The 23,854-nt window shown below is 37.4% G+C and overlaps 1 protein-coding gene across 1 annotated transcript in view; it reads right to left on the bottom strand.

The window, feature by feature from the left end:
- PRKDC (protein kinase, DNA-activated, catalytic subunit) overlaps positions 1–23,854 on the bottom strand; it is a 191,052-nt gene that overhangs the window by 129,710 nt on the left and 37,488 nt on the right. Inside the window, exons 22-30 of the mRNA XM_039223651.1 lie at positions 22,422–22,528; positions 19,516–19,606; positions 18,543–18,706; positions 17,650–17,802; positions 15,840–15,947; positions 13,360–13,586; positions 5,527–5,621; positions 4,008–4,107; positions 2,305–2,438 (exon numbers count right to left, since the gene is read on the bottom strand). Of these exons, the coding sequence (XP_039079582.1) occupies positions 2,305–2,438; positions 4,008–4,107; positions 5,527–5,621; positions 13,360–13,586; positions 15,840–15,947; positions 17,650–17,802; positions 18,543–18,706; positions 19,516–19,606; positions 22,422–22,528 (1,179 nt within the window). The remainder of the gene's footprint in view (positions 1–2,304; positions 2,439–4,007; positions 4,108–5,526; positions 5,622–13,359; positions 13,587–15,839; positions 15,948–17,649; positions 17,803–18,542; positions 18,707–19,515; positions 19,607–22,421; positions 22,529–23,854) is intronic.

The raw sequence follows: 23,854 nt of genomic DNA, 5'->3' as shown, positions 1-23,854 counted from the left end.
TGAGAGGCAGAGCTCCACTTACTTCATTAAAAATACGTGAGGCCTCTACTGAAGGCAATTAAGAACAAGAGAAATGTACAGGACCAGTGAGGCTGGTATCACTGGAAATTGTGTGGGCTACAGGAGAACCAGAGACCCAACCCGGAGGGAGGGAGGGCCGGCCAACTAGCAGTTGTGACATAATATCTGGGCCAAGTTTCCTTTAGAAATAAGGAAAACACACCCCACCCTTGCACCTCATCCAATCTTCATGTACGTTACAGGACTGTTGTGAGAATGACAATGTAAGGAAACTAACTTTGTAGGGGCGCCTGGGTGGCTCAGTTCAGTAAGCAGCCAACTCTTGGTTTCTGCTCAGGTCAAGATCTTGTAGTTTGTGAGTTCAAGCCCCACAGTGGGATCTGTGCTGACACCACAGAGCCTGCTTGGGATTCTCTCTCTCTTCCTCTCTCTCTGCCCCTCCCCTGCTCATGCTCTCTCTCAAAATAAATAAATAAACTTAAAAAAAAAACAAAGAAACTAACTTTGTTAATTAAAAGCAATAAACAAATATAAAATACTAATTATGTTATTAAAACAATTCTCTACATTAAAAAAATCCAATTGCACATTACCACTATATACATATAATTATAATAGACAAATATATACTACATATTTGTATACCAAATAAAATATGTAGTACAAATACAATCATAATATATGCTATAGATTTATATAGCATCACAATATATTCCACAGTATAACAAAATGTAGAATCTTCAAAGTTTCAGAACTACACCAAGTAATTTTTGCCTCTTTCTCTATGAGGAAAAAGCCCCAAAGTAGTACTCCACCCCATTTTCTAAAAAGAACCGCTCTCTCACGATTGGTAGTGCACTGTCACTTTTCTTATCCAGAATCACACACCACAGCACATCTTTGTTGTGGACGCGTACACAGTGCACTCCACGGGGGGGCCAGGGCCTGGGTCTGCCCTGGTTCTGGACGCATGCACAGTGCACTCCATGGCGGGGTCAGGGCCTGGGTCTGTCCTGGTTCTGGACGCATGCACAGTGCACTCCACGGGGGGGTCAGGGCTTGGGTCTGTCTTGGTTCTGGACGTGTGCACAGTGCACTCCACGAGGGGGGTCAGGGCCTGGGTCTGTCCTGAGGCACAGCTTCTCTAACCTATGCTCCGAAACCTTGGCTTGGACTTACTGGAGAACATAGAACAAATACATTTATTCCTAAGAAATTTAGTAATTATTTCAAGTCTATAAGTACAACTTAATGGCTTAGTGTAATAGTGATTTAAAAAGCACAGGCTCACTGTGTTCCTTTAGTCTCACAGTAATCTGAGATCATTTAGATTTAGGAGTCTAGCAATTTCTTTTCTTTTCTTTTTTTTTTTTTAACAAACAGTTTATTGTCAAATTAGTTTCCACATAACACTCAGTGCTCATCCCCACAAGTGTCCTCCCTCCTCCATGCCCATCACCCCCCCCCCCCCCCCTCCATCAGTCCTCAGTTTTTGTCAGCATTCAAGAGTCTCTCATGGTTTGCCTCTCTCCCCCACCATTTCCGCCCTTCTTCTCCCCCTTGTTCCTCCGTCAAGTTCCTCCTAATCCTCCTATACTTGCAAACATATGATATTTGTCCTCCTCTGCCTGACTTATTTCTCTCAGCATAACACCCTCAAGGTCCATCCATGTTGCTACACATGGCCAGATTTCATTTTTTCTCATTGTCATGTAGTATTCCATGGTATAGATAAACCACATCTTTTTGATCCATTCGTCCGTTGATGGACACTTAGGCTCTTTCCATGTTTTAGCTATTGTGGAGAGTGCTAGGAGTCTAGCAATTTCTTATTAATCACATGGTAAAACTTTTAAAAACTGCAGTATTTCATTAACTATTAATAAAATTTCTAAATCTTAACTGAGTATCATGTTAACAACTGCAATGGTTACCCAACCCTTCTTCATTTCCTTTAAATAACACAGAAAAGCAAAAATGCAGTAGAATAAAAAAGATACTGGGATATTCTAAATTTACTTCCTCATTATCATTTGACAGATAACAAATTAGCAGTTTTTTCTTTCTTTCTGTAAATCTTTGTGAAATGTAGAGCCCATAATTTATCCTTTGTCACGCAAATGACCCATAATGGTTATTGAACATACTTATCTTTTTATTAGGAACATTTTATTTGGTATATTCATCTGAATAATGGAAAGGTTACATTTTAAATAAGTACACATCTCTAAACTACTGGTAAAAGCAAGACCCATGATTTATAAGACATAAAGATCACAATACCTGGCAATAGAGGAACGAATTTATAAAACAGTTCTATGGATTTGTGTCGACATTCCGTCTGGGGCCTCCCACAGTGGGCTAACAGCCAGTGGACAACATCTAGTAAGCACAATGATGCCCCGGGTGGAAATCCTCTATACGGAGATAACATACTGTATTTAATGCGCGTCCCAACATTTAGCATTTAGCTAACCCAAGAATCTAGAAATCATAAACTCAACTCTGCCATACTAATACATGTAGAAACCTCATCAAAAGGCATTCAATTTATTTTTAATGTATTATCATTAGTATACAATCAAATGTCACGGTTAAATAGGTCTAAATGCTGTTTACCTTCTTTTTGAGGAAAAAAGTTTAAAAACGTTTCTTAAAATTTAAAAGGTTCATGTTTCCTTTTCAATGTATCTTAAAACAAAAGGGGTTCTGAGATATAAAGTCATGCTTCTCAAACTGTGGCCCCTGAACCGGCTGCATCAATATTATCTGTAAACTTGGAAGAAATGCAAGGTATTGGCCCCACTCCAGACATACTGAAAGATTCTAGGGCCAGGGCCCAGCAACTTGTGTTTTAACAAGACCTTCAAGTAAGTCTGATCACTGCTTCAGATTGAGACCAATGATCTAGAGAGGTCAAAAGTTAACAACATGATCTGAAAGAATCAATTTTAAAACAATTGAGGGAAGGGGCACCTGGGTGGCTCAGTCGGTTGGGCCTCCAACTTTGGCTCAGGTTATGATCTCACAGCTTTTCGGTTCTAGCCCTGCATCAGGCTCTGTGCTAAGAGCTCAGAGCCTGGGGCCTGCTTTGGATTCTGGGTCTCCCTCTCTCTCTTCCTCTCCCTCACTTGCACTCTGTCTCTCTCTCTCTCTCTCTCTCTCAAAAATAAACATTTAAAAAAAATAATAATAAAATAAAACAACAGAGGAAATACTAATATCCAATTTACATGTGCCAATACTCCTCCAGAGTGGTAGAAGCCAGGAGATACCCTGGACACCCTGCACAGACCCACAGATCTGGAGGGGCTATTCATGGCACACCCCGTCCTGCTGAGAGACCTTGCTAGGATGGAAAGAAGAGAGAAGACTGGATACCACTGGCTAATATGGCAGTTTTGTCTTTAGGTAGCTTCATCTCATAATTCTAAATTCCCATGACTGTTAAAATGCTACTATTTCAATATTTCAGTTCTTATATTTCAAAAATTTTTTTAATGTTTTATTTATTTCTGATAGAGAGCTCATGAGCAGGGAAGGGTCAGAGAGAGAGGGAGACACAGAATCTGAAACAGACTCCAGGCTCTGAGCTGGCTATCAGCACAGAGCCCTACGCAGGGCTCGAACCCACGAACCGTGAGATCATGACCTGAGCCGAAGTCAGACGCCCAACTGACTGAGCCACCAGGTGCCCCTCAGTTCTTATATTTCAAATTTACTCCACAAGAGTTCATGCATTTTCTAGTCAAATAATTCCACACTAAATCTGTACTCAAATAAATGTTTCATTTACAAATTTATACCTTAAACCAAGTATTTTCAAACACAAGTTTTTAGTGTCCTAGACATTGACTACTCCTATTTCCACACATTCTGTGTTTAAATTCTCTATGTTTCCACATATTCCTTCCAGATTTTCTTTCGTTAACTGAGAATTAGTTTTATGCTGGAAAAAAATTTAAAAAGGAAGCAATATCACCTACCGTGGCCTACGTCGTTTTTTCACTTTGTTTAAAGATACGTGCTTCTTTTCAATGATACGCCTTAGGTGATCAATGGCATCACAACACTGTTGAACTGTACCTGTTCTCAAGTATAAAAATATATTTCCAAAGGAGATATATAACTGGTTATTATTAATATATTAGTATTATATGTTTATTGACCTAGTTTTTTAACAAAAAAGATAATTTTATAACAGAGGTAATATCGTTTCATCCCTCAGAGTATAAAGTTTAACTAAATGATTTACACTGTCCAAAACAAAACAAAACCCGCATTTAATGCTGTAGGACAGTACAGTGCCCATGCACAAACACACTCACAAACAGCAGCACCACCTACTGAACTGTCCCCCAGCCCCCAGCCCCCAGCCAGCCAGAGCACAGCCCCACATAACGGATCGGAGGTGGAAGACTCGACAGGCATTACGAAGCCCACTCAGCAGGCCAGATCCTGTGCATCTTAATTAAAGGCTATTATTTAAGGGATATAAATTCCTTGACCTCCCCTTTTTCTTATGTAAGTTCAACCATATCATAGCTTAATAATATAGGCACTGAAGGGGAACCGAAGCAAATGAGTAAAACCATCCACAAACATCTTGGGTTATTTAGGAAAGGACCCTTACACAACTTTAGTTCTATTACAAAGAAAAACTTTTCTTTCTATGCTTTGAAAATATGGCAGTGATTTTTAAGAGTCAAAGTTTCACTTGTTGAGAAAATATACCTATATGTCAGGATAAACAGAGCAATTTTAAGCTCTTTGATGGCAAGGGCCAAATTTTAAGCACTTTTACCCATAGCAGGCTGTGAACATGAAGGACAATAGAGCTCAACCTGTCTTTTGAAAAAACAGAAAACAACAGAAAATAAAATCTGAATAAATCAAAGAGAAGTTCTGCCACACGCAGCTATGTAAGTCACTTACGTTCTCTGCTAAGATGTCTAGATACTCATTCTGACCACAGTACAGATGTAACTGTAAAAACTACCATCTATTACTCTCTTATTAAGTCTATTTCTGACTATTTTACATTATTTCTTAATTATGGTACAAATGGTTTTATCACAATCTTGTAATGAGATCTATATTCCACTTTTCGGTGGCTATTACGGCCAGCTTTCTCTACATGCTGTGATCGTACATTCCCACATTCTGTGTCATCACAGTAACTGTCTGGCTTCATTGGAGCTGCACAATCAAACTGCCCCACCTGCCGTGGGCAGGAGCTCTGACTGGCCAGGAGCCAAGCTCAGGGGCTACCAGGGCTCAAGGTGAGTCTCAGAGGAGGCGAGCACTGAAGACTTATACAAACTGCACTAGAGACACTGGAGGGGCACACCCCCCTTCACACTTGTCATCCTAAATGGGAGATGGGAGGAAAAACCCATTAGCTTATGAAGAACTACCTGAGGCTTAACCCCTGAGTGGAAAAGCTCTTGAAAACCTGTCAGGCTAACAACTGGCATGCAAACAAAAAGCTCAAGTAAGACCTACCTAAGGATTTCTCATCTGCGTGGGCTAAGGCCAGACTTTCCAGATATGTAACCAAAGCTTCAAACACAAACTGTTCTACCAGAGATTCTTCTTCCCTGTAAAATAAAGAATATTGATCTCACCTAGGAAAACAATAAAGCAGAAGTGACAACAGAAAAAAGTGATGTTATCAAAAAATGCATAAATTAAATTTGATTTTAAAAAATGGCTCAAATGTTTTGAAACCTAAAACCACCAAATACTTTTCAAAGAAGAAAACTTCCTCAAGAGCAGATCAAAAACTACATAAACCAAAAGATGCAGTACTGGCTTTTTATCTGCATACAAGTACCCTTCCATCTGTGGAACTGCTCATAACACATACCTTAGGACCACTGTTCTGACCACACTTCCACACACCTCATTAAAATTAATAGAAAAAAAGATCTCATACCATATGCACATTCTTTCAAAATCAGAGAATTTCAAAAGCCCTCATCCTGTCCAAAAGCCAGTCAACTTCAATAGTGAACACTAAGCCCTTTAGAACCACATCAGGCAAATGGAAATAATTAATTCAGTCAACAACGTCTGTGGACCATATTCTTATACACAGTAAACTCATGGATGGGTGAAGGGCAGAGGCCAGATCTCTCCTTGGAAAATGTGTTCCTTACTAACACAGGACAATAAATGATTGAATATAAAGTGACAGGGCTAGGCACTGAATCTGAGAGAGGTTCAGAGAAAAGGCTGAATTGAAGTTCTTGTGTGATGCAGTGCTGGGTCACTGTGCAGCCCACTGGGAAGGAGCACGTTCCCAGAACAAATGGAACTAGAGCGAGGTGCCAGAGGACGGAGCACTTACACTAACAATTACAAACTGGTGTTTGGTTTGGCAGGGGTACTGTCCTCATTTCGTTGTTTCTTTCTTTTTAAGTTTGAGTCCTAAGAAGGACAGTGCCTGTCAGAACTCCACAAGCTCCACATCTCCCCCAATGTCGCACACACATATCTGGCACTGAAAACAGAGGACGGTACCGATAAATGTATGGTATGGGCAAAGATGTGGAGGCAAGATGGAAAACACAGGAGACAGCAAGCAAACCAAAAGAACTAGAAGAGGTTCATTTGGAAGAGCAGTTTGGGATGACACTGAAAAAGTTGGGGAGGTCTTAGAATGCCGGGCTGAGTTCAACAGCTTAGGTTAAAGAAGGTAAGCAGAGAAATGGCATGACAAAATAACTCAGAACTGTGCTTCCTAAGAAAGGTGTGCAAAACAGTTTATCAGCATGCAGAAAGGAGACAGTAGAACTTGTCTTTATATTATTCAACATGAAAGATCTCAAAAAACTTGTATCTCATGCACATTTTCTCAAAAAGCCTGTTGGAATGTGATCCAACAAATCAGAATACACAACAGAGGAAAAGAAAACAAAAGATCAAACACAGGAGAGAAGTAAAGGGGATATTCAAGAGGAGAGGCAAGTTGATCCAGACACAACAGGTGAGGAGATACCCAAGAAAGAGACTTGTTAACAGCTGTCTCCACCAAAACACTGTGTTATGGATTTTTCAACCTGGAAGGAATATGGCCCAAATTCCACTCTTTACATGATCAGGTAAAGTTCTTCTGTCCATGTTCAGCCTGGATCAGCTGACAGTGCTCATTAATTCCACAAGAGAATTTTGCTTTAACACGCTCCTGACACATGGGGGTGGACTCCTGGGAACTGAGATGCGGCAGTTCAAGGGCAGTCCACACCCTCAGACGATATTTCTCCCTGATGTCAGCTAGTGGTCCACTTCACCATTGTGGAGAGCTGTGCTTCCTAAAACTAACGTGAGCCTTGTCACTCTATTTCTTTGGAATGGGCTCCTGTTATCCCTCATGGAGCTATAGCTGACTAGTCTCCACAGAGCGGATTATCCCAGGATACTTCACCTAACAGTGAAAACACTGACCTTTACTGCTTTTCAAACTGTGAGAGTGTTATCAGTTAGGGTACATACATACAAAATGAAACAAATTAAGAAAGGGGAATAAGTAATATAAAGGAAGAATGATTAGCTTAGTGCAGAGGAGAGTCTAAAATTCTGAAAACACTCTACTTCTTAACCTAGGTGGTGAGTCTACAAAAACTTGCTTTATTATTATTCAATAAACTTTACAGTTTTTCTTCAACTGAGGCATAACTGACTACATGTCAGTTATGTTTATATTACTTCCAGGAGCACAACATGACGACTCTGTATTTGTGTACACTACAATATGATCACCACAGTAATCCTTTCAAAATTGGAGCCAATCCTCTCAAACTCTGCTACTATATAAACTATGTTTATGTAATATTGTAAATCCTTTGTTGTCTTCGCCAGGAGGAGATTCCATCTTAAGAAACCACTGTCGGGGCACCTAGGTGGCTAAGTCAGTTAGGCGTCCGACTTCAGCTCAGGTCATGATCTCACGATTCGTGGGTTTGAGCCCCACGTCAGGCTCTGTGCTGACAGCCAGCTCAGAGCCTGGAGCCTGATTCGGATTCTGTATCTCCCTCCCCTGCTTGCGCTGTCTCTCTCTTTCTCTCTCAGAAATAAATAAACATCAAAAAAAAGTTAAAAAAAAAAAAAAAGAATAAGAAAGAAACCACTTTCTTTGCTCATCCCTAAGATGCAACTCTTCATCCATTCAAGTTTGATTATGAGATTGCAATAATTCAGTCACATCTTCTGGCTCCACTTGTAATTCTAGTTCTCTTGCTATTTCTACCACATCCAGTTACTTCCTCCAGGAAAGTCCTGAACCCGTCAAACTCATCCATGAGGGTTGAAACCCATTTCTTCCCAACTCCTATGAATGTTGATGTTTTCATCTCTTCCCAAGAATCATGAATGTTCTTAATGACATCTATTACAGTGATTTCTTTCTAGGCTTACAATTTACTTTGCCCAGATTCATCTGAGGAGTCACTCTCTATGGCATCTATAGCCTTAAGAAATACATTTCTTAAATAAAAAGACTTGAAAGTCAGGACACTTGGCTGGCTCAGTGGAGCATGTGACTCCTGATTTCAGGGTCGTGAGTTCAAGCCCCACACCGGGCATAAAGCTTATTTAAAAAAAAAAAGGGGGGGAGTACCTGGGTGGCTTAGTCGGTTAAGCGTCCGACTTTCGCTTAGGTCATGATCTCGCAGTTTGTGGGTTCAAGCCCCGCGTCAGGCTCTGTGCTGACTGCCAGCTCGGAGCCTGGAGCCTATTTCAGAGTCTGTATCTCCCTCTCTCTCTGACCCTCCCCTGCTCACGCTGTCTCTCTCTCTCTCTCTCTCTCCCCTAGAAATAAATAAAAATATTAAAAAAAAAAAAAAGACTTGAAAGTCAAAATTACTCTTTGATCCATTAACTGCAGAATGGATGTTGTGTTGGCTGGCATGAAAACATATAATCTCATGGTACCTCTCCATCACAGCTCTTGGGTAATCAGGTGCATGGTCACTGAGCAATAATATTTTGAAAAGATCTTTGTTTCTGAGCAGTAGATCTCAACAGTGGGCTGAAAATATTCAGTAACCAGATTGTAAACAGATGTATTGTCATCCAGGTTTTGTTGTTCCTTTTAGAGAGCACAGATAAGAGTAGATTTAGCATAATTCTGAAGGATCCTATGATTTTTGGAATGGTAGATCAGCACTGACTCTAACTTTTCACTAGCTATGTTAACCCCTAACAGGAGAGTCAGCCTGTCCTCTGAAGCCAGGCATTGACTTCTCTCTAGCTATAGAAGTCATAGATGGCATCTTCCAATAGAAGGCTGTTTCATCTCATTGAAAATCTGTTGTTTAGTGTAGGTATCTTCATTAATTATTTTAGCCAGTTATCATCTGGATAACTTAGCAGCACTTGCTGCTTCATCTTGCACTTTAATGTTATGAAGATGGCTTCTTTCCTTAAACCTCACAAAGCTCTGCTAGCTTCAGACTTTTCTTCTACAGCTTCCTCACCTCTCTCAGCCTCCACAGAACTGGGGAGAGTCAGGGCCTTGCTCTGGCTTAGGCTTTGGCTTCAGGGAGTTTTGTGCTGCTTTGTTCTTCTATCCAGACCACTACAACTTTCTCCATATCCGCAATAAACCTGTTTCACTTTCTTATCATCCAACTGCTCACAGAAATGGCAGCTTTAATTTCCTTCAAGAATGTTTCGTTGGCATTCACTACTTGCCTAACAGGTATAAGCAGCCTAGCTGTCGGCCTATCTCAACTTTTGATGTGCCTTTCTCACTAAGCTTAATCATTTCTAGCTTTTGATTTAAATCAAGAGACATGCAACTCTTCTTTTCACTTGAACACTTAAAGAGGCCATTATAGAGTTATCAAGTGGCCTAATTTCAATATTGTTGAGTCATAGGGAATACAGAGGCCCAAGGAGAGGGAGAGAGATGGGGGAACAGCCAGTTGGTGAAGTTGTCAGGACACAGACAACATTTATCAGTTGTCTTACATGGTACCAGTTCATGGCACCCCAAAACAATCACAATAGTTACATCTAAGATCATCCATCAGAGTTGACGTTCACCATGCCTGATACAGGAAAAATAAAAACATTCGAATAATGTGAGAATTTCTAAAACATGGCATAGGGACACAAAGTAAGTAAATGTTGTTGGAAAAATAGAACCAATAGTTACTTAAACTCAATTTCTAAAAAATGCAGTATCTGTAAAGAAAATAAAACGAAGCACAATAAAATAAGGTATGACTTATTTATCACTGGAAGTTTGTACCTATTGACCTCTGTCACCCAGCTTGGCAACCCCTCTTCCTAGCCTGTGGCAACCAGGTTTGTTTGTTTGTTTGTTTTTTGATTCCAAAAATAAGTAAGATCATATGGCATTTGTCTTTCTCTGTCTGACTTATTTCACTTAACACAATGCCCTCAGGTCTATCCATGTTTTTACAGATGGCAAGAAGCCATTTGTTTTTATGGTTGAATAAAACTCCATCATATACATTTACCACATTTCCTTTATCCATTTATCCATGTTGTACACTTATGCTGTTTTCATATCTAGGCTAATTTAAATAATGCTGCAAAAATCACAGAGGTGCATAAATCTTTTTGAATTAGTGTTTCAAATACCCAAAAGTGGATAAATACCCAAAAGTGGAATTGCTGGATTACATGATACTTCTATTTTTATTATTGAGGAACCTCCATACTGTTTTCCATAGTGGCTATGCCAATTTACATTCCTCCCAGCAGTGCACAAGAGTTCCCCTTTTTCTACATCCTTGCTAACACTTGATGGGGTGGCTGAGTGGCTCAGTTGGTTAAGCATCCGACTTCAGCTCAGTTTTAACTGTCTTGATCTCACAGTTAGTAGGTTCAAGCCCCACGTCAGACTCTGTGCTGACAGATAGCTCAGAGCCTGGAGCCTACTTCAGATTCTATATCTCCCTCTCTCTCTGACCCTCCCCTTCTCACACTGTCTCTCTCTTTCTCTCTCACAAATAAATAAAAACATTAAAAAAATTTTTTTAATTAAAAAAAAACACTTGTTATTTGTCTTTTTCATAGCGATTTTAACAGGTGTAAAGTGATATCTCATTGTGGTTTTAATTTGCATTCCGTGATGATTAGTGACACGGAGCACCTTTTGCTGCCTTTTCATTTTATTGATGGTTTCCTGTGCTATACAGAAGCTTAGTTGATGTAGTCCCACATGTTTAGTTTTGTATTTGTTGCCTTTGCTTTTGGAGTCAGAGCCAAAACATCATCACCAAAACTGATGTCAAAGAGCTTACCCGCCTATGTTTTCTTCTAGGAATTTTATGGTTTTAGGTCTCACATTCAAGTCTTTAATCCATTTTAAGTTAATTGTTGTATATGGTGTAAGATAACAGTGTAGTTTCATTCTGCAAGGAGCTGTCCTGTTTCCCCATCACCAACACGTACTGAATAGACTCTCCTTTTCCCATTGTTTATTCTTGGCTCCTGTGTCAAAACTTAACTGACCATGATTACCTGTGTTTATTTCTAGGCACTCCATTGTGTTCCACTGATCTGCCTGTTTTATGCCAATACCACACTGCTTTGATTATTACAGCTTTTGTAGTATAGTTTGAAATCACGGAGCATGATGCCTCCAGCTTTGTTCTTTCTCAAGATCACTTTGGCTCCTCAGTGTATTTTGTAGTTCCACACAAATTTTAGGGTCATTTGTTTGGTTTCTGTGAAAAATGCCATTAGAATTTTGACAGGGATCTGCATTAAATGTATTGACTGCTTTGGGGAGTATGAACATTTTAACAATATAAATCCTTCCAATCCATAAACATGGTATATCTTTCCATTTATTCATGTCTTCTTTAGTTGCTTTCACTAATGTCTTATGGTTTTCTGTGGTCTTACATTTCCTTGGTTAAATTTATTCCTAGGTATTTTATTCTTCTTGATGTACTTATAAACAGGATTGTTTTCTTTATTTCACTTCCTGGTAAGTGGTTATTGAAGGACAGAAATGCAACAGATTTTTATATATGGATTTTGTATCCTGCAACTTTACTGAATTCATTTATTAGCTCTAAGAGGTTTTTGGTGGAGTCTTTAGGGTTTTCTATATATAGTATCATGTCATCTGAAAACAGTAACATAGTCACACTTATGTTTTCAATGCTCTTCTGTATACATAGATTTCACAGTCTAAAATGCTAAAAAAATAAAAATAAAATAACCTAGTGGCTTCAAACTCTAGTCAATTTTCATTTAATGTGCACATGCACATACACACAGAAATTCCTATCCATCCATCTATATCCATCATCTCTCTATCTCTATCATCTACCTTATTTTTACAATTGCTTCCTTTACATCTTCAAAGCTTAACTGCCATTTATGGAGAGAAGCTATCTGGACCAAAGAAAGCCAAGTTCCTCATTATAGGGAGGATGTACTCATCATCTACCACTCCTTGAAAGAACTGATTTCAGCAACAAGTTTATAATTATCTATGTGACTAATTATTAATCTATCTCTTTTTTTCAAATGCAACCCTCGTGAATGGCTATTATCTTTATATCACTAGCATTTGATTCAGTGTACAATATTCTTAAAAAGTAATAACAGATGAATGAACAAACACTACTACAACCTTAGGTCAGGGACTAATGATCTTTTTCTTGGACTTCTGAAACATTCCTGGCCCTGTTTTATGTCACTATGTCACTGTTTTATGTCACTTAGATCCACTCTCCATATAGCTATGGGCAGGTGAATTTTAGAAGGAAATTTAACCATGCAGCTCTCTGCTTCAGGGACTTGCTGTCACTAGAAGTGACCTACCTTTTTCAACTCTATGAACAAAGGCTCCTGGCCAGTCTCACTATGTTCCTTTCCAAACTTCAAACTCCACAGTCGAGGAATATAAAATGTCTTCATCTCCTTATATGCCATCCTATTTCTTCTCCCTACCCCATACCTTTCATCTGAAATGCTTTGGCTGATTCCCATTTATGCTTTAGGCTTCATCTAAGTATAAATGCTACAGCAAGACTTCTTTAACCTACTCAAGTTGGATTAGATACTCCTCTTCTAACACCCGGGATTATGTCTTCTGTTGCATTTACAAGACTGCCATGGTATTATGTTTGTATGTATTTCTCAGTAGTTTCTGAGCTTCCTGAATGCAAACTGCATTTTAATTCATTTTTTAATCCCCAGAAAACAGCACCCCATCTGACACATGATTAACTAAATGCTTGATACACAAATACATTGATCACATAAACACCAGTCACTTTTCAAAATCACTACTAAAAATTTGAAGAACTTGTTTTATACAAGCCTGTCATGTGGCTTACTTACCTGAATTCTCTGTAGATATTATTAAAGGCAAGTGATGCTCCTAGCCTCTTGAAGGCATTGGGGTGAAGTGCAAAGCTGTACAGTCGCTTGAAAAGTGATTTGGTGTTTACGGGACTTTTCTCCTGCTGTTGCGGCGTTGTCTGCTTAATGGACCATTTGAGGAATTCACGAATGCACCGACCACAAAAATCTCTTAAAGTACTGTCAACAGGGTCTACAATTCCATCCTACAACAAAACATATGATGACAACTGAACTCCCTGGTCTGCTCTGGGTATAACTACAGCATGTTGTGAAAATTAATTTAGAACACTACTCAAGAAAAAATAAACAACAGAAAACCAATCTGTCTAGAATCTAGACTCGAATAACAATGTCCTTTTGACAAAATGAAAACACTTTCCTTTAAGTAAATTGAAAAATCCATGAAAAAATGAGAGACTATTTTAATTATGTAGCAACAAAACAGTCCCTCCTTTCCCTGAAGAAACCCATCCTAAGAGTCTTTCTTGCTGACTTTACCTCATAATAGTATCTGAAATGCCTTACTGAGGTTAAAGAAAATAAGATCCTTCTAAGGTTCCAAGGGAATTGTAATGCTACATAAAAATCATATGGAGATGTGGTCTGAAAATATAACTTTCTGTAAGAGCAGTCTCCATGAAAGGCACAGTCTCTAAATACCTGAAAAAAATAAACAGCTAAGGAAATTTGAATGTTTTTATTCCTGTGTAGACATAATTCCCTCTTACATATGTATAGGAAAGATCTAACTTGAAAACCTATATTGAACACTGAAATAATGGAGTTCTGCCAAACATCCCCAGTTATTTCCTACATGCAAAATCTCTGATTATAGTGCTTATTGGAATTCAAGAAGCCATTAACTGTGGAAATGTGGAGAGGTGATATTTATTCCTTCTCAGAGCAGAGGTAAATAATGCATGTGCTGACATTATGGAATCAGCAATTCTTACTGGGAAACCTATAGACATGCTTTCACTTGAATGCTGTACCAACTTGACATTTCCTCTTTTACCTTTCCTTTCCTCAACTGTCTCACTTTACATTACTATGACCTTACCTGATTTCTTTCTGAAACTCTTAAGTCCCCTTCAATGATCAAGAGGGGAAGAGAAACAAGAAACTTCAGAATAGAAACATTAGAATAAATCCATCTGAAGTGCAAATAAGCCACAAGTTAAATTTAATTAAATATGTTTATTATAGTCAGGATTCGCTGGTAGACACTGCAGGGAATTAAACCACAGATATCATGTCACCATCCTAATAGAAAACGCTCAGTAACTCCCACTACCCACAACACAGCATCCAAGTAGGGTACCACTGAGAGTGGAAAAACCCTACTAAAATTACACACGCAACAGGTACAATCAGGACTGTCTGGGGCAAACTGGAGCACGTGTTCTGCTGCTCTGTGCAGCGCATCTTCCCAGCCCACCTCACAACATGTTCACCACGTCTGTTTGGACAAACTTGCTAAGCATTTAACTGGGGCTACTGATTCCAAAGGCAATATAAAACAAAGCCAAATCAGGGATGAAATAACACGTAAAAATAAAATAAAATAACATTTAAAGGAATCAAAGTAAACTTATTTGCAAGAACTCCAAAAACTGTAATAAATCAGTATCAAATGACACTAGGGCTTTAAGCTGACCTCCTTGCTTGTTGCCCTCAGTGAAGCAGTAATCAAATCCTAATGATTTTACCTCTACAATCTCAGGACAGTTGTACAGAAATGACCGCTGTTTCTAGGGTTCCTTACTTGTTGAATCTGAATGCAGGAGAAAACTGGATAAGCTCAAACAAACTGCTTTTACTCTTAATTATTGTACTATAGATATTTTTTTTTAAAAAGAGAGTTCTGCAACTCAAATGAAAGTCCAAGAACATTCTTATCCACTCCTTCTATTCTACACACACACACACACACACACACACAGCCTTCATCTAGGTGAAGTCTGTCAATTTATAACCATTCTCCAAAAAGAGGACAGAACCAAAAAGACATGTCCACACTGCTTGCCAATATTTCAAAGTAACACTTCAGTAAATAATTACAGCATCCTATCTGTTAAAATGTCATTTCACCTATTCACTAAAACAAAAGAAAAAAGACAGTATGACCTAACTAAATGCTACATTTTGATATTTGGACAGGTAACTTTTCTTAAAATTCTAAATATAGATCAAGTGGGGCACCTGGGTGGCTCAGTCGGTTAAGTGCCTAACTTTAGCTCAGGTCATGATCTCAACAGTTCATGAGATCAAGCCCCAGGTCAGGCTCCACATTGACAGTGCAGACAGAGCCTGCTTGGGATTCTCTCCCTTTCTCTCTGTGCCGCCTCCCCCACCCACCACGTGCACACACTCAAAATAAATAAACAAAACTATAAATACAGATCACATATAACTAGACACTGCAAACAGCAGGGAAAGAATCGACCACTACTCACCAATATCGTTTCTAACAAGGCGACAGTATCCTGACTTTCAAATTTCTTATTGTTAGTGAACCAGTGAATCAGCTGCATAACTAGTGGCTCATATAGTTGCCTTGTTACCTAAAGGAACGATACCATTAGAGTTTATTTTCTTCATGTTACAGTAATTTTACACTGGAAACAGTTCTATTTAAATGACAGGAAAAATTAGGTAATAATACTCCTAGTTTTACTAGCTTTCTTTTCCAGTTAAAATAAGATATTGAACGTGTTCTTTCTAGCTCTTTTTCTCATTTTCCTAGAATCCGGCAGAGAAAAATGTACATATTAAAACTTATTGTTCTTCTAATGTGAAGCCAGATATTGTTGGTTTTTAATATTTATCTTTATTAATATGATCCTAAACATGCATACAAGGTATCTTGGATCAGACACATTATCATTATTCAACTACAAAGCAAATAACGATCATGTGGTTCCTACATCCTGATTCACACCCTCGTGGTGACAAAATGAAATGCAATGCCCTCCATGTACAAACTTCAAAGAGATAATGGAGAAAGAAGCACCTCTCCCATCCTGCCAACAAGGAGGAGTAAAATCTTTACTACTTGGAGCTGGGATGGAAAGGATCCTAGGTTCTTACTCCAACTTTCTAGAATATAAATAGAGTTTCTTTAGGGGCAGAGAGTCCTGTGGGTCTCTGGCTTTTATAATCCAAGGTGTCTGCCAAGCCTGGACTCCTGTCTTCTGAAAGGAAATACCCAGAGAGACAGTACCCATCTTCCTGGAACCTTAGAAACTTAACTCAGTGGCCTCATCTGGTGTGACCATGTGATTATCTTTGAGAGATAAAGGAAAGTCTTATTATCTTTTTGGAACACACCAATTATCTAGACAAACGGTTACACATCTGATTTTCATTAGATATAAAAAGTAAAATGTCTGTAGCAAAAGTGAAAGCAAACATTCTCTATCTTTATATCTTAAACATTTCTGTGTCTCACAAGACCAAAGCTCTTGCAGAATACAAGAAATCTAGGGAGTTTTATGTCCCCCAAGGACACTGAAAACACTAAACTATTACTAGTTTTAGCAGGACAAATGCCCTTGAGGGTACTACAAGAGAATCACTACTTCTGAAATCTGTTTCTGCAGTAAATTTCCAGTTAAAACCAAAAATCACAGAACATTTGAATTATTAAATATCACAGAACATTTGAATACATTGCTGGATTGTATTCATCCATATTATGTTGAAGAATTTTCCATCTATATTTATAAATGAAGGTTTTTTTGTTTTTAATAAACGATTTTTCAATTAGCTCCCTTTTTTGTGTGTGCATCCTGGTATCAGAGATATCCTAGCTTCATGAAATGAACTGAGAATTCTACTTTATTCTGCTTCATGCAGCAATGGAGAATTTGCCACAAAGTCATCAGGAAGAGTCCACTTGTCAACATTTCCAGTCCTGTACATGGTTACTTGTCTCGTCTTCATTCTTCGAGATCAATTCCCTACAGGAGGGCAGACTGCCAATTCAGCTTTAGATGCCTACACTGTCAGCATCTCAACTATATCAGTGACTCATTTCCTAATTGTGGCACATTAAAAATCGCCAGGAGAGGTTTTAAAAAGTCCCAAGCCCCCGGTCACACCCTTGAGGAATTACATCACAGCTAGAAGGGGCAGCAGCCAGGCAGCAGTATTCATTTTAAGATCCCCAGGGTATTCCAACCTGCAAGCTTTGATGATCCCTGAACAAGATCCAACTTTCTTTTAAGCTTTGCAACTGTATCAGATTCAGTATCATTCACTTACCTGATCTACGTCACATCCAAGTCGAAGTAGCACAGGAAAAGTTCGCTTGTAGAGCTGGTACATGGGTGGGAAACCCTGACCACTTTCAGGCATCTGAGTGGCTTTTCCCAACATAAACATAACCATGCTGTGTAAAAGCTCACAAGCTGCAACCTAAAATAAGCCAGGACTTCAATAAGTTTTAAGTTTCCAGGTTTATGAGAAGATATTTTGAAATGTTGCTCAACTTAGCCCTTTAAAAAGAAAAACTTTTGTAGCAGATAACGATCATACCCAAATATAAATTAACTGGAAGTAGCACTTCTTACATAAAACTAATGCTTCTGTGCATTCTTTCACCTTCTGATCTGCATCCAGGAGGTGAGAACTGAAACTTAAAAGATTTAGACAAATTGGGACTAGTACCTTCAAAGAAATAGATTTCATTGCTGCCATTATTACGGAACTTTGCTTCATCTGTTAGCACATTTTTAACCATCACTTTTAGTAAATATATTTTTAAAGCATTTTGGAAATTTACAAAGGAATTCCATAAACATTTGAGAATTGTTTATGGAATTATCTGTTTTATCTGTTTCTAATCCCCCAGGTTAAGGTGATAATAATAGTGCACAGATTGGAAATCACTTTTAAATACGTTTTATACTGTATTTTCTATTATGAACAGTTTTTTTGGTATATTAGTGTTTTAGCAGGTTTATCTACTAAGATAATTTATGTTTACTTTCTATCAGTAACATCTACTTCTGATAATTAAATTATTGCCTAATTACTCTATTACAGAAAATAAGAATTGATAATATTGGAATGGCTGAAATATATTATCTATTTCCAAACAAATACAGTTCTTAAAAAAGATAGATTCCAAATAAAATAATGAAAAATGGAAGTACTTTAGTTTGTCTGTCACTAGCTGAAAGAGCTAACTCTGTGACCCGAGGCAAGAACACATCCAGATAAATGACAGGCTTCATTTCTATAAATGGTACTGCAAAACTGAGTCTTTTTTCTCTGTCCCATGCCACATATTTCTTCATCATTTCATCTGAGGATGTGGCTGTTGAAAAAAATCAGGAAGAGCATGTTTTCATTCAAAATCTTTCTAATGTTAATTGCTCCACAATTCATTAGTGAAAGTAGAATGCTTTTATACTTGTAAGTCAGCACATTATTCATCTTTCCTTTTTTGTTTTTACTTCAGACATATATATGTCATTACATTATCACTGACATACTATTTTTAACCTCGATTTAATGTAAAACTATTTTTAAACAAGTTTAATAGTCTGGAATATTTAATTTCCATGTTCCATTAAGAATTATTTTTAGGTTGTTATGTGGAAAAATGATAAATGAACAATGAAAATCTCCCTTTTGTAACACTGATTTTCCAAATGTAGGTTCTAAGTTCCTAAAATAACCAAAAGTCACTAGTATACTTAATATGAAATATCAAAACTAAAAATACAGATGAATTTTTACTAATCTAAAATGCTGATTCTGATTTTAAAAATACTCTGAATAAATATCCAAATATTAAGAATATCAGAATTTTCATAGATTAACTTTGAATTCCTGACACAATGTATAATATTAAAAGAAAGTATCAAATTAGGTTCTGTTTCGAAGTGGAAAATGTGCTTACCAAACCAGACTAGAACATTTTGTCAACTAGTTTTGAATTATCCAGATTGCATGGATATAGTCAAAGTATTTCATTTAGCAAAATATTACTCTTTGTAATCTCATCTGAAATATATAAATCACATATAGGAGCAAATACTAGAATATATCACGATCTGTATATATTCAAATTAAAGTACAAATACATCTATAGAGATAAATTTATTTTAAAGGAAAGTTTACCTGTTAGGAGATTTTTGTTTATCTGTCCTCCCAAAAAACCAAGCATCTGTACTACTCTAATCCTTATTTCTTCTAAGGACAGTACTTCGTTCTGCAAATTTGAACAATAATATACATGTGATGGTGATGGAGTTAAAAATTAAGACAATTATGAAAAGAAAAAAAACTATTTTATGACCCTCTCTGTTATTAATGTCTCTCGATTCATTATATCCTATACAGTACTGCTGTAAATATTACTGCAAATTCATGGAAAAAAGTCATATCTTTTCCAGTTTTGCAGTCAGATGTCCATTTTCAAGGCCAGTGCTTCCAAAGTTTTGCCAGGACCCTTTACACCCTTAAAAAATACTGAGGATCCCCAAAGAACTTTTAAGTCATACTTATTGATAATTTCTCTTACTAGAGGTTAAAACCTTGAAATTATTTATTATTTTATTTAAAAATACGAAATCCAGAGGTGCCTGGATGGATCAGTTGGTTGAAAGTCTGACTCTTGATTTCGGCCCAGGTTATAATCTCACAGTTTGTGAGATCCAGCCCCACATTGGGCTTTATGCTGACAGCATGGGGCCTGCTGGTGATGCTTCTAACCCTCTCTGCCTCTCCCCTGCTTGTGTCCTCTCTCTCCCTCTCTCTCTGCCCCTCCCTTGCTCATGTCCTCTCTCTCAAAATACACACACACACACACACACACCACTGAAACCCATCACATGTTAACAAATGACATATTTTTAGGAAAAGTAATTATATTTTCCAAATAAAACAAAAAAATTCAGGAAAGTGACACTGTTTCACACTTGTGCAAATCTCTTTACTGTATGACTCACTAGGATACAAGTATAGTGATATGTTGTTTAAGCCACACTTGGAAGATGGAGGAGCACTTTAATAGTCTTTTTAGATAACAGTTGTTATTCTTTGATACAAATTGAACAAGTCATAATTTAAAAAAATTTTTTTAAGTTTACTTATTTAGAGAAAGAGAGGGAAAGAATGAGTAGGGGAAGGGCAGAGAAAGAGAGAGAATCCCAACCAAGCTCCACACTGTCAGTGCAGATCTCGATTCAGGGCTTGAACTCACAAACAGCAAGATCATGACCTGAGCTGAAACCAAGTCAGAAGTTTTAATGACTTAGCTACCCAGGCACCACCCAGTTATTTCTCAGTTACAATGGGGAATCTAGAACCTTACCAATGAATTTTATGTAGTCTGTTACATTAAACTCCATTGATCTATCCTGCACTTTGAGTGGCTTTTTGTTGTTGTTGTTGTTTTTCCTATGCATGATTTAGTAACATGACATATCGGTCACCTGAAAATACTGGTTTACTGGGTTATGCAGATATTAAAAATATTGTCACAATTCATTACATATACCAAAAAAAAAAAAAATCACATTTGTTAATATCACCAATCTTATCAGAAAAATCTTTAAGTATTAAGATGTTGTCAAGCTCATGGTGACGGTTTCAAGTTTTCCAAAATTTAATTTTTGTTTTTTTGTTTTTTTTTTTTTTAGGTTTTTTTTTATTTATTTCTAGAGAGAGAGAGAGCGTGAGCAGGGGAGGGTCAGAGAGAGAGGGAGTCACAGACTGAAACAGGCTCCAGGCTCTGAGCTGGCAGTCAGCACAGAGCCTGACGCTGGGCTCGAACCCACGAACCGTGAGATCATGACCTAAGCGAAAGTCGGACGCTTAACCGACTAAGCCACCCAGGCGCCCCATTTTTTTTTTTTTTAATTTTTTTTTTTAAGTAATTTTTGTTTAAAACCTTGCAATTTTATCATTGGCAAGAAATACTCTCAGATGTTTTTTTTGAAGTGACAGGTTCACTTTATTTATTTTAGATAAAATCTCTGCCAAACACTGAATAGCCAGTTTGCCAGTTGTTCTTTCAAGTAAAAATGGTGTTCATGAACAAGTGCCTACTTTAGCTCACAGCTCAAAGCATCACAAAGTGTCTTCCTAAAGACTACTGTCACACTATGTCACACTATGCAGCAGACTGCTTTATGCATACTTCTGTTTCATCACACAGAACATTAAAAAGACATGTGCTCAAGGGTCAAGATGTAATAAAGTGCTTAGGAAGGAACAGTGTTAGCCCTCGTTACACCACAGTGCAAATGTCAATGAGTAAAAATAGTTTTGACCTTGCACCCTGGAACCCAGAGTCCTCACTTCAAGAACCACTCTCCTAGAGAATGAGGAACTGTGTATCTGTAAAGAAATTTTATCTGTAAAACCAGAAATATGCTCAAGTAATTTTATTTTGTTTTATTTATATGTGATAAAATAATTTAAATATTTTAGACAGCCATTTCCAGTTTTATGCAGTATTTCAATCAAAAGCTGTCAAAAATAATGAGGTGGAAGGATTTTTCCCTAGAGCTTACATTATCAGTTCTAAATATTAAAAGTTTCTCAGATTTAAAATTTTCACTTCATACCTAAAATAGGTATTATCTCTAGTCAGTTTTCTCTCTTTATTCTTTGTTTCCTATTACATTATATGCCACATCTCAAAAACCTAATCTCAAGAAATCATCACCAAAAAAACATAAAAACTGGAATGAATTAAACTTGACAAAAAATATATTTAAGACCTAAATGAAACAATCTTAAATATCTATAATATCAGTATTCTGACTGCTTACTGAAAATGACCTATATTACTTTCTTTCAGCCACTAAATATATTTGAAAGTGAGGAAACAAGAAAACAAGATCAAGACAAGTAATATATTTTATGGCTAAAAATATATTGAAATTATTTCTATACTGTACTCTATGTATTGATAAGAACAACATTTTAAACAAAGATTTTTACTCTTCATAAGCATTAGACTCTAATCTGTCCATTGTTTGAGGTAAAAAAAATATATATATACAAGGGATTCTTACCGATGAAATGTTCTTTGTCTTTTTCAGATGCTTTAACACAACTTTATTAAATCCTTTCTGGGCAGCCCGAGAAAGTGCTGACACTTCCCAGTTGTTCGTGGACTCATCTATCAACAGTAAACAAAATTAAATTTTAAACAGCACCCATTCATGTATTTGATGAAAACTAAGGAGAACACAGGATACTGCCAAGTAGAGGTATTAAAATCCTAATTATGGTTAAAATATTGTTTCTACAACAACAAAAATATTAATAGTGGTTGTCCTAGTTTTAAATATCAGTCTACTAAAAAGAACACTGTTCCTTGAAGAAGTGGCTAACTCCAGAGATTGGGTAGACCTATATTTATAAAAGGAGCCTGAATCACCTTGTTGGATCCAGGAAGGAGCTGCTTGAAGAAAAGCAGCCAACCCCCACTCCTTATATGGAAGCCAAATCTGGAACAATCTGAACATAAAATTAATAATAACAGTAAAAAATTAGAGCCATTCGAAAAATAAGAATCCATAGGTGAGAAAATAAAGATACTTCTTACGGTAGAATCCCAACTACTATACAGAAATGATGGAGCCAGAAGATCACTATTTTACAACCATCACAGTAGTAAGAGATTCAGGAAGAATCATCAAGGGGCACTTGTGAGGAGCAATAACATTTACACTCATGAAGTATCTCTCTATAAATTTATTTTTGAAATGATTACAAACTTGGAGAAAATTTGAAAGTATGGTATAAAAACTTTTCTTTCCTGAACCATTTAAGAGTAAATTACTAGCCTCATGCCCTACCACCCCTCAATACTTTAGCTATTTTTCCTACAAGGACATTCTTCTACATGACAGCCATTCCAACTAACTATCCAAATCAGGACATTCATCTTGAGACATGACCCACAACTAATCCTCAGCCCGATTCAGGTTCCAGCATTGAGCCTAAAAGCGTCTAATATTGTCAAAATCACATGTCATATTTAGCTGTCCTTTAAACTGAAACAGTTTAGTCTTCCTTTGTATTTCATGATTTGAACACTTAAAAAATTATATGCCAGGAATTCTGTATATGGTCTCTCTATTTGGATTTGTCTGTTTTCTCATGATTAGATTCAGGGTATAGAAGCCAGTTAAAACATTTTACCAGTGCCTTTATTAACTATTGAGTTAAATAAATCTTTGACACATGTATATGTTATGACCAGTGTAAAGTCATAATTGTAAAACTATAAAGCTATTTTTCATGAGTTCTGGAGATGCCCAGTAGATAGGCGGACAGAGCCACGTAAGCAGTCTTCATTGGAAGACACCTCACAGGTAGTTTTTTCTTGACTCCAGGAATGAATCCCAAACAATAACAGAATCTTACCTCTGCTATGTTTGTCTAGTTTTCCTCTCTATAATTTTGTGCTTTTGGTTTGCTTATGCCCAATAACCTAGTC

The sequence above is a fragment of the Hyaena hyaena genome, unplaced genomic scaffold, assembly GCF_003009895.1.
Source record: "Hyaena hyaena isolate Hyena2069 unplaced genomic scaffold, ASM300989v1 scaffold_1428, whole genome shotgun sequence".
Lineage (NCBI taxonomy): Eukaryota > Metazoa > Chordata > Mammalia > Carnivora > Hyaenidae > Hyaena > Hyaena hyaena.
Note: the sequence above shows the minus strand (reverse complement) of the source record. Positions and strands in the feature narration are given on the sequence as shown.